The sequence below is a fragment of the Sinocyclocheilus rhinocerous genome, unplaced genomic scaffold (assembly GCF_001515625.1).
Source record: "Sinocyclocheilus rhinocerous isolate Xijiao unplaced genomic scaffold, SAMN03320098_v1.1 scaffold192, whole genome shotgun sequence".
Classification (NCBI taxonomy): domain Eukaryota; kingdom Metazoa; phylum Chordata; class Actinopteri; order Cypriniformes; family Cyprinidae; genus Sinocyclocheilus; species Sinocyclocheilus rhinocerous.
The window spans coordinates 726333-738342 of NW_015627892.1; the positions used below are offsets into that span (position 1 = coordinate 726333).

Consider the following 12010-nt stretch of genomic DNA (forward strand, 5'->3'; position numbering starts at 1 on the left):
TCAGAGGAAGGGGCTTGACAATGACTGCCACATTTGTTTGGGGGTTTATTAGCTGGTCACCTGTAATGCATCCGGCCACACCATGGACATACAATCAAGCACCTCTAGGTCACACTAATTTACGTGAGGAATTGCTAATTGAACTCAAATGACTGCTATAGGCTTGGCTGAACAAACTGGTATCAATAACTATATGAAGAAGTTCATTTAAAGATGTTTGGGTGAACGCAGTTGAGTTCAAGTTCCTCTTAAATCCATGAGCTTCTGACAGTTTCATCCGACAGTAAATAGTACAGAACCGATCACCCCCTCCCCTTGCCCAGTTTCCATAGCAACGCAGGGGCCAGGTGGGCAAGGAACACCATGCAGACCCCCTGACAGAAAAACAAAAAAACAGACGTCCCACACCCAGCAGTAATAACAGACCACGCAGCGGTTTCCAGTGTGGTGTCACATCCAGGCTGACCGTGACGCCCTGTAACACTGCTGAGGGGCGGAATGAAGAGGAATGGCCATGCCTCTCACACACGCACAATGTCAATACCTTCTTTATATACAACTCGTAGTACTTTTCCCTGGTTAAATTAATTGGCTTTATACACATGCAAACACACAAAAAGCTCATTCATAAGAAACATTTCCTGGGTGTGTTCTGGAAGGAAGCAAAAAAAACAACAACCAGCATTTAAAGCCCAAAACAAACAATTTCTGCAAGTGTGCTTTTGAAGGAATATTCCTGGTTTAATACAACCTAAGCTATAAAACGTAACCCTTCTGATGCCGTTGATTACCACAGAAAATAAATGTTTTGTCTTCTCTCATTTGATAAAAAACAAAGTTTAAAACTAATTAACAATAATGCACACTAAGTAGCATCTTGTGACTAACAGTGACGCACCAGACGCACCAGGGATTTCAAAGCTATAGTAGAGGAGAAGATATTCAATGGCATTTAATAACTTACATTTTGGTCAGTTTGTCACTGAAAGCTATCAAAAGTTTATTGAATTAAGTGCAAAATTAACCATTTTATGTAGGGATGCACTGATACAGATAATTATTTGTATTACAAAAAAAAATAATGCTCACTTTAAAGCCAGATCAACTGACACCTAACATCACATGCAGTGGAAAAATGCTTTTAATAAAATAAAAAAAATTGCTTAAACTAATGTAAATCAAACATTTAAAGGGGTCATATGATGCCATTTCAAGTTTTCCTTTCTCTTTGGAGTGTTACAAGCGGTTCGTGAATAGATAAGATCCCTAAAGTTGCAAAGACTAAAGTTTCAAACCCAAAGAGATATTCTTTATAAAAGTCAAGACTAGTCCACGCCCTCCTAAAACGCCTCTTTTAAACACGCCCCCACATGTCTACGTCACTGTGTGGGAAGATTTGCATAACACCTGTTTACGTGGTGCGATGCAACGCAACGCGTAAAATTACAGTATAAGTCATTATAATCTGTAATTATGTCCCCACTGGATGCAACAAATGCCTCGTTTGTAATGGGTTTTATTGGTTTTGTCTCGTCGCACCGTGACACGGCAACACAGTATGGTAAGGGTCATAACATTTCCATCACGCGCTTGAGGTATTCGGCCAATCACAACGCACTAGATAGTTGGCCAATCAGAGCACACCTCGCTTTTCAGACCGATGAGCTTTGTAAAAATTTACGCGTTTCAGAAAGGCGGGGCATAGAGGAGAAACAATGATGTACAGTATGTGGAAAAGAATGTGTTTTTTTGAAACTTAAACCGCATAAACATTTAATTTCACCAAATACACAAAATGTTCTTTTTAACAACATCATATGACCCCTTTAATACTTGACATACTTTGATACTCCAAATTTTATATAATTGATAAAAAGAAAACACTATTTTCCATTATGGGTCCCCTTTACGGGCACTGCATGGTTATGTGTGTGTGTGTGTGCATGAGAGCGTGAGGTGTAAGGGCAACCAGCACCCAATAAATTTTAATGATTGCCTGTTTGCATTTTATTCAAATCCGTGTGTGTACATGAGAAAGCGAGCGAGAGGGACATTCCTAAATCTATTAGAAACTAAAGGTTATTTCTAGCACATTATGACTAAACTGAGACGGCAGAATAAACCACACAGACCTGACCATAACTCAGCCCTCTAATGACACATTCTCAGCTGTCTCGCTGCTCTGCGGTTTAGACATTGAGGGTTTGTGCTGCTCCAGCACAGTAGAGAGCTTAAATACAGAGTGATCAGTCTGATTTATCAAGATAAAGCTTTAAAATAGCTAGTCTTTTAGAAATAGGCTCAAAGATGTAAAATATTGTATTTGGTGTGGTTATGCGTTTAAATTAGTTTGGGAGGGAGAAATGGGTCATTCAGAAAGATTAATTCTTATGATATCACAAATATTTGCACATTAAGATATGACTGCCCACATTAAACACTTATTCAAAAATTTGGTCCACTTAATGAATGACAGTATGAAGCTCATGGAGGTTAGCCAGCCATAATGGACAATTTACATATAAAAGTATTAAAGGAACAGTACAGCATGAGTTTAAAGGGATAGTTCACCCAAAAATTCTGTCATTAATTACTCGCCTTCATGTCGTTCCAAACCCCTAAGACCTTCATTCATCTTCTGAATGCAAATTAAAATAAGAATTTAAATTTTTGGGTGAACTATCCCTTTAAGATTCACAGAGATTCTAAGGCTCATCTAGCATGGAAAATATCAATCTAAAAGTAAATACATTTTTTTTTTGGTGCATGAAATCATGACTAACATTGTAAATAAGAGAAAAATAAAAACTACAATATGGTCCCTTTAAGAGCTTCAATGACAGAGCCAATCCTGACACTCTTCCTCCTGTCTTTACCTTCTAAAAAACAGCTTAAATCAACACCTGATGGAAGTTGGTTTGGTATGGTTTCTAGCTGGTCTAAGATGCAGTGGTGGAGCTAGACTTTTATATTCAGGGGGTCCATAGACCATGAGGGGGTCCAAAAAAGCATGAATAAATCCTACGATTGTGGATTACTTCACCCCACATTACCCCACATTAGATATACATTCCTACCGTAACTTCAAATGTTAGTCTATTGGAACTTATTTCTCTTATTTCTATAATCTGACTAACCAGCGGTTGGAGCAAAAGATCTAACATTAACTTATACAGTGAATTTTGGAGATATTGTTCAGGAAACCTAAAACTTCAACTTACTTCAAACAAGGCTGCCAACTTTTGAGTTCAGCCTGGAGTGAGAATTATTCAGGAATAATTAACAAGCTTGCGATTAAGTACGTTATTTTTTCTAAAATTTTCTAAACTAAACTATACAGGGAACTCTATTGTTAAGGTTAAAAGTAACAATTGATTTGTATACAAGTAAATTTTTATTAATTATAATAATAACAATAATAAAAAAAGAGCAATTATACGAGTAAAAATATACTAAATGTAATTTTTGCAAATTTCTCCTCTCTAGTGTAAATTTTTCTCGTTAGTTTATGGACACTGAATGGATTTTCTGAGGTCATGTGACAATGTTTTCAAGCTGCTGTCTTTCTGTGGTTGAAAAACGTACATGAGACACTATACATTCAATAAGTTGTAGTCTATCTTTCAACATGTTCGAATGTTCATTCATGTTTATTTCATAGTAAACTGCTCCGTCAATTTTTGCAAATTTCTCCTCTCTAGTGTACATTTTTCTCGTTAGTTTATGGACACTGAATGGATTTTCTGAGGTCATGTGACAATGTTTTCAAGCTGCTGTCTTTCTGTGGTTGAAAAACGTATTGAGTGATTACATGAGACACTATACATTCAATAAGTTGTAGTCTATCTTTCAACATGTTCGAATGTTCATTCATGTTTATTTCATAGTAAACTGCTCCGTCTTGACTGTCTGCACGTTTTGTGTCCTCTTTGCTCTGCTATTTTTTTTCACTCTGTAGGAAAATGAACGTGTGGCATGTGAGCGCGTATGTGAGAGTTAGCAGAGGCTGGAAGGTACACCGGATGAGATGAAGTGCGATGCGGCACACCAGAAGCATCCCATCCTTGATTTCGAGGCTAAAATAAATGCTTCTTTCAGTACGATTAAAGAAACTGAGATAGTAGCATATTAAATTTTGGGGAGGCAACCGGGGTGGTCAATCAGATGTCACCCTGGACACCCCATTAGTAAGATTATAATTTATGGTAATTAGTTGTTCTAGATAGTCAATTGCGGAGTTACCTGGTCTAGAACCAAATACAAGCTGGTGGGTCAAGTTTAACCTTGTAAACCATCTTGGTCAGGCTGGTAGACCACCTTTTTTTTTAACCAAGATTCTCAAATTGCCCACTGCTGAAGTTCTCAGTGAAATTAATACGGTTACTCTAAGAGTGTTGTGTTAGCCACACCTGAGCCAAAGTTTGGGTGCCCTCCCACCTGTCTGGGACACAGGATAAAGCCTGGATTGAGGACATGTAGAGAAAACTCAACCCGAAAGTTCCAAGGAAAACAGAAGTGCACAGGGATAAATGCTGTCTGAACTGTTCTTTCCTCCTCTCTGTCTCGTTCTTTTTCAGGGAAGCTCTGATTTAGACTACATTCTTATTCCCATGAGTTCAACACATTGTCTGAGGCCCATTAGAGAGCATCAGGAGCACCTTAAACTCACTAAATATACTGTATAAGTGGTAGGATGAAATGAAACAATCAATGAAACTATGCATATATATATATAAAATGGAACATTATATATATTTTTATATTATAATTCTGACATTTGTCAGATGTTCTAAATGAATATGAATGAGCTTCACCAACCTGTGCTTGGTTTCCACACATCATGTCCCAGGTGCCGTAGTGACCCTTGGCCTGCCTGTAGAGTCGCAGGGCGTCTGTGAAAGCTGGTGTAGCTACCTTGCACTCTTCCGACAGTCCTAGAGAGGTCAAGAAACATGACATGTTATAGAAGTGTGTCATATGATTACTTACGGCACTCGGTCTGCGGCCTTGTGCCTATGGCCGAATCACAGCCATGATGATATGGAGCGTTATCGCATGGCTACTCGTGTGCTATTGCTCAAATATTCAACAAGGCTGTCCACCAGGGGCGATTCCTCAGAGGAAGCAAGGGAGGCAGTGCCTCCTCAAAATATTGGATGAGAAAAACATTTGTGGTACAAAAATAAAAACGCAAAGATTACAAAATATAACATTAAGTAGTATATAAATCACTTGTTTTTCCTAAAGAAACACTGTCCAGCAGCGACAATAGCAGGTAAAGTTACAGCAGCAGTCAATGTCTCTCTAGCCTCCCCTGAAGCCAACAGACCCCCTAAAGTGTGCGGTGAGTTTGGGAGGGGGTAATTGAGAATGAATGGGGGAAAGTCACGTGAGAGGAGGCAATGTCTCGATATGATTGAATATTACTTATGTTTGGCTGTGATTGGTTCCCGCGATAAATCCTGCCTCTTGTGTTTGTGCTTGTTCCGCATTCGCGAATCAGTCTGAATAAACAATATATAATGGTGTTAATGGGAAGACTAATTTTAAAAAGTGAACAACTCGCATACTTAGATATAACCACTTTGTTACGTCAAAATAAGACTTGAAATGGCCTGAAAACATGATCTGTGGGAGTTATCAGCTTGGTGAAATTTAAAGTAAATCTCTGTGTCGGTGACCAATATTTACTGAGCTTCGATGACTGATGATCTGAAAAATTAAATAATATTTAACTATTAAAAAGAATAGCTGAACATAAGTTCACAAATAAAATATTTTGTTTAAATTGTTACTGCCTTCACGTGAGAGGAGGCAATGTCTCGATATGATTGAATATTACTTATGTTTGGCTGTGATTGGTTCCCGCGATAAATCCTGCCTCTTGTGTTTGTGCTTGTTCCGCATTCGCGAATCAGTCTGAATAAACAATATATAATGGTGTTAATGGGAAGACTAATTTTAAAAAGTGAACAACTCGCATACTTAGATATAACCACTTTGTTACGTCAAAATAAGACTTGAAATGGCCTGAAAACATGATCTGTGGGAGTTATCAGCTTGGTGAAATTTAAAGTAAATCTCTGTGTCGGTGACCAATATTTACTGAGCTTCGATGACTGATGATCTGAAAAATTAAATAATATTTAACTATTAAAAAGAATAGCTGAACATAAGTTCATAAATAAAATATATTGTTTAAATTTATTTATTTATTTGACGTGCTGAAATGGCGTTTGGTCTCGTACTGTATCGCGTACCTTGTCAGTTGTTACTGCCTTGATTTATTATTTTGGAATAAATGTAAAATGCTTAAAAACACTAACTTCATGAGATTCATACTTGGCTTTAATAAATAGAATATTGATTGCATTGTTAATGTAAAAAGAAGTCTGAATAATCCTAACCAGCTTTTGATTTTTTGGTCCAAGCTGGTGACGACTGGTAGACCAACTTGGACCAGCTATAAATCACGTAAAGCTGGCAGGGCCTGGTTTTTCCAGCAAGGAAAAGGAATCTTTACATTCACTAAGAGTCTGTGGATGGAAACTACAGCTACCACCACTCAAACAGAGAATCCACAAGACCTAACTTTTTGGAAAAACACTTAAATGGAGATATAATTATATAGCACTGTAGTGAATATGGATAATGTGCTCGATGTAGGACCGTTTGCATAAAAGCTGCACATTAGAGGTGATGAAAATTCAAATTTGCCATGTAGATTATGATCAAACAGTTCCAAACAGTGACACTCTCGTCGCTACTAAAAGTCAATCTGAAATGTTATTTGGGGGAGATTTGAGTCTTTTGGGACAAAGATAACCTTTTAGAATTGCTTTCCTGTTGGCAGCAGGAAGTGAGTGTGAACAATAAAGTTACACATATGGGCAAGGAAAGACAAACACAGATGGACGAGAGCAAATGGCAAGCTGCACAACCACTCACAAGACAGGAGCTGCTGATGGGGAGTGTGTATATCTGCGTGCTGCAGTAAGTTTCAGATTGGCCGACACAAAGACAGGAAGTCAGCAGAGATGGAGGGATGGAGTGTGCAACAGTGTCAGGAACAGGAAATCCACTCAACATCCATTTTCCGAGAGAGAGAGCGAGAGCGAGCGAGAGACACACAGAATGGAGGAAAGTAGAAAATAACTAGCTTTTCTTGGCATGAGCCCCATGAGAAAACACTAGATGCGTTTGTCAGCAGTCTGCTTGGAGAAAGTCCCTAGAGTTCTGTGCTCAATAAAACGCAATAACCTCAAATCAGTATTAAACCCCCTTGTCCTCGAAACACATCCACCAGTAACACCACTAGCAGTCCTAACAAACTAGAGACAGCTTACATCAAAAGCGCATTTGAATGTGGCTCACTGTTTGTGCGTGCGTTTAGTGTCAGGTGAATAAAAAAAATAAAAACAGCGACAAGCTGGCAGGCCTGAGAAACTCAATGTGAGAGTCTTGAGCAAAAATAGTACATATGGTAGAGTTTAGTGTGGGCTGCACGGTGGTTAGCCAAGACTCCCGGGATGGCTGGTTCCCAGGGTTCCTTTGTCACCGCATGTGTGCACTCTTACTGTTATTGTTCCGTTCACTGGAGCATTTCCCATTTGGGCTAAAAGCACAAGAACTAGACGAGTTTCAAGAAAAAACATCTTATCTCTGAATCAATAATGAGAACCAAGGAAAACATTTTAGCTTTTTAAATGACATTTCTTTCCAAATCTGAAGGAAAGATATTTCTAGAGCAAGCAAAGATAAATCCTACCATGGACTGACTTACTAATCATTACCAAGTACATACTAATTATATTTATATTATTAATATTCACTTTTTTTTGCATGTCCAGTTTTAGTATAAACAAAAACAAGTGAATGTACATCAATACAATGTTTCTCTTTAGGTTAAAAGGGCCACATAATGTGTAAATCAAATTTTCAAAATCTTTTTAATTTCAATGAAAAAAAATGCAGCGCACTATGAAAACATTACTGTTAGAACGTAAAATTTCCACCCCAGTAAAAAAAAAAAAACTAAGCAATTGATTGTGATTAACATGACTGCCCACATTTATACACCAAGACCTATTTAAATTAATAAATTATTCATAAACTAGTTTGAATTCAATTGTTTAAAAAAAGGGAGAAAAAAAAAGATCAATATGCTAATTTTATTTTTTACATTTTTTTTTTAGTTTATTTATTTATCCGCCTTAACTATTATAACAACTATTATAGTAACAACTATTATTTTTATAGTGATTTTATTATTTTTATATTTTAAAATCACAAAATTAATCATAGTTAATTTCATATTTGTACACAATGTTTGAAAAAAGGTGTGTCATAATTACAAAAGAAATACAAGACATTTCTTAGAATGGGAAGGTGGGGTTGGGGTGATTAAAAATAAAATAAATGCATGGTCCATTTAACACACATTTGAGATACATAAATAAAAAAAAAACAAAAAAAAAACACTGGCATCGCATAAGTCACTGCTCTGCAGGTTCACATGTGGGCGTGAACCACTGGGCTGTTATTAAATTTCAGCTGAATTCAAAGCGTTGTGTTTGGTTGTGTATTGCAGTGTCTATGATTCCATATATGAAACAGTCTTTCACCTCTACTTCATTTTTAAAACCTGTTTGTTTTCTTTCTGCCATTGGTCTGCACACTGTGATGTCATAATGGGTGTGATGATGTGATTGATTACCAACTGTCCAAGTTGCCAATGAGACTGGTACGACTGCAACAAAACAAATGACTAACCATCACCACAGGCTGTCAGAACAATGATTAATACAATTACTAAATGAACAAAAATGGTGATTGAATGCAAATTTTGCATTTCGAACAATGTTTGAATCTCTCCATTGGTTTAGTCCCATTCCAGAAGGCTAACAGATCAATTAAAACATGCATTGAGTTCATATACACAGCCTTAGTTCAAATTCAAATAGCTTAACATGGTGTGTATCTGCAATTTGCTTTATCTTAGCTCTGTGAAAGGCCTTTGTGTATAATTCATCTTGATTTCTTTCCAATGCAATAAAACTCAAGCACTTTGAGCACCTGCTGTAATACCACAGCTTTGCATGTGGTTGATCTTCTCTGCCCTCTGGTAACCATCTAGCCAAAACACAGAGCTGCGTTCCCATGTATCTGGAGCAACTACCTCATGTCTTCTCAGCCCTCGGCTTCAGGCAGGTCTCATGGATTTTGCAGGGCCATTCCCTGCTGCCTCAAAGGCAAATAATAGTCCCCATGTAACTTCTAGCACTTGTGACTTTGTTTTGGGTTGTTACCAAGTCAGGCACCATATCTCACCTTTAGGATCTTAAAAAGCCTGGAGGCAAACTAAAGATCTCACAATGTTTGCTGTACATATTGATCTGGGATGAAGTCCCTTGTTACATGTTAATTTTAAATCAATATGTGAAAAGGGCTGAGGAACAACCCTTCTTCTTTTACCCTAACTATAGCACATCACTCATCTTATTGTGCATGAATTATAGTTTAAGTTATTTAAAAGAAAATGATGGCTTAATAATCTTTCATCAAAATGTACTTGATTCACCTCTGCTTTTGTTTTTCTTGATGTCACAAGATGATTGGTTAATATACAGCAACAGTGAAACAGCTATTTAAGCTTGTGTTTGTGCAGGGTTAGAAGCTAATGGTTAGAGAGTTGGACTTGTAACCCAAAGGTTGCGGGTTCGAGTCTCAGGTCCGGCAGGAATTGTTGGTGGGGGGAGGGAATGACCAGCACTCTCTTCCACCCTCAATACCACGACTGAGACCCTTCTTCTGACCCTTGAGCAAGGCACCAAACCCCCAACTGCTCCCCGGGCGTCGCAGCAATATGGCTGCCCACTGCTCCGGGTGCGTGTGTTCACTACTCACTGCTGTATGTGTGGACTTGGATGGGTGAAATGCAGAGCACAAATTCCGAGTATGGGTCACACGTCACTTCACTTTAATAACAGAAGCAGAACCATTTGGAAAAAAAGATGTTCAAGGTTAAACTTTAGTCTTCAAAACCCTACTTTTCAATTCCCAATGGATAAAATCAAGGCCAGCCCAACATATTTTCTCCAGTTTGTCACAAAAATGAAAAAATGCCACAATATGTTAGTCAAATGGCGTGTATAGTTTAGTTTCTGCAGGTAAATCAGCAGGAAGGTCACTGCATGCAGCCCCTGGCTAATGAGTGACTTGAAGGTCCCACCTTTAAAAGTTCAATCTTTGACTGTGGAGAGCAGAGAGGTCTGGGTTTCCTCAAAGTGGACAGATAGGTGGGAAGGAATGGGGGGAAAAAAGCAATTTATGATTATTATATGTCTCTTCAGGTCAGGCCGTGAGTGATATAGCTTTACTGTTTATTAGACACACCTCTAAATCATATTTAGCTGCCTCTCATCACTTCCCAGTGAGATTACAAGAGGTATTTGATGTTATATATCTGCATAAATTGTATGGTATCTGGTCTTGAAACCTTATGTCATTATCATTTGTGATCCACAAAACTAGTAATTTGCTGTCATGCCTTGACAAGCCTAAATGAGAGTGCCCCAAGGCATTATGGGAAGGTGTTGACATGGTCAGAGGATGTTCAGTTAGCAGTCAACGACTGGCAACATGTTGGCGCTATGCTGCTCTGCAAGTTGTGCAATTCTTATATCGGCCAATAAATACAATACCTCCTTTTATTAATTGGTCAACGTCTATAGTGCTATTAAATTTGACTTGAAAACCATTTTGGAATTGGATTTCTATGTAGAAATTCCTAGAAGACAATATCAATGCATTCTAATGAGGAATTAAAAATTATATGTCATAAGCAAAGAGCATTAAAAGTTCTCTGTTCTTGCATGGGATATTTAACATCAGTTAAATTGCAAAAGGAACATCCTCCACACCTTAAAGTCATTTCAAAAGCATTCGACATTTCAAGCTGTGACAAACACTTTTCCCCCCCTCACAAACACAGGCATAGACACACACCCTGCTGTGTGATTTGAAATATGACAATAAGCCAGAAGACAGGTGATTTGTGAGGGTGGAGTTGAAGGTAATGCAATACTATGAATTTTTACAAAGGCATGCAGAGATTTCTGAGCATATTTAGCTAGAAATGCTCTTTAGACAATGTTTGAGTTATGGGGAGGAAAGACTAATCTCGCAGGTCGAATCTCTCGGTTCATTCATCTCTCATTGTGACATAAATCAGAAAGAAACGATTATGCAGCAAATGTTCTGGAATGGAGTTCTGTTTTAATGATATTTTGCATCACAGGAAAGTAGCAGACAAGACAAGATCTACTCCAACGGCTTTACGTCGAAAAACTACAGCAACTTCCTCATGGCAGTGTCAGAGGATGTTCAGTTAGCAGTCAACGACTGGCAACATGTTGGCGCTATGCTGCTCTGCAAGTTGTGCAATTCTTATATCGGCCAATAAATACAATACCTCCTTTTATTAATTGGTCAACGTCTATAGTGCGACATTCTTAAGACACTTTTAATTTTAACTTTATACGCAAATGTAGTAATTATTTTTTAATAATCTTATTTCATTGATTTGCACCATTCAAATAAGTCTCTTATACTCACTAAGGCTGCATTTATTTTATCAAAAGCACAGTAAAAACCGTAATATTGTGAAATATTATGACAATGTTAAATATCTTTTGTTCTATTGTAATAAAATATATTTTAAAACAATTTATTCCTCTGATGGCAAAGCTGAATTTTTAGTATCCATTACTCAAGTTTTCAGTATCATTTGATACTTCAGAAATCATTCTAATATACTTATTTGATACTCTAAACATTTCTTCTTATTATCAATTTTTAAAACGGCTGTGCTGCTTAATATTTTTGTGGAAACCATTTTTTCAGGATTCTTTAATGTATATAATGTTTAAAAGAACAGCATTTATTTGAAAAAGATTTATTTTGTAACATTATAAATGTCTTTACTGTGAATAATGTATATGTGTGATAT

General features: G+C 37.4%; 1 protein-coding gene across 1 annotated transcript in view; it reads right to left on the reverse strand.

Moving 5' to 3' along the window:
* Window positions 1-12010, reverse strand: part of LOC107736876 (niban-like protein 1) — a 28547-nt gene that overhangs the window by 6780 nt on the left and 9757 nt on the right. Inside the window, exon 6 of the mRNA XM_016548248.1 lies at window positions 4819-4934. Within this exon, the coding sequence (XP_016403734.1) occupies window positions 4819-4934 (116 nt within the window). The remainder of the gene's footprint in view (window positions 1-4818; window positions 4935-12010) is intronic.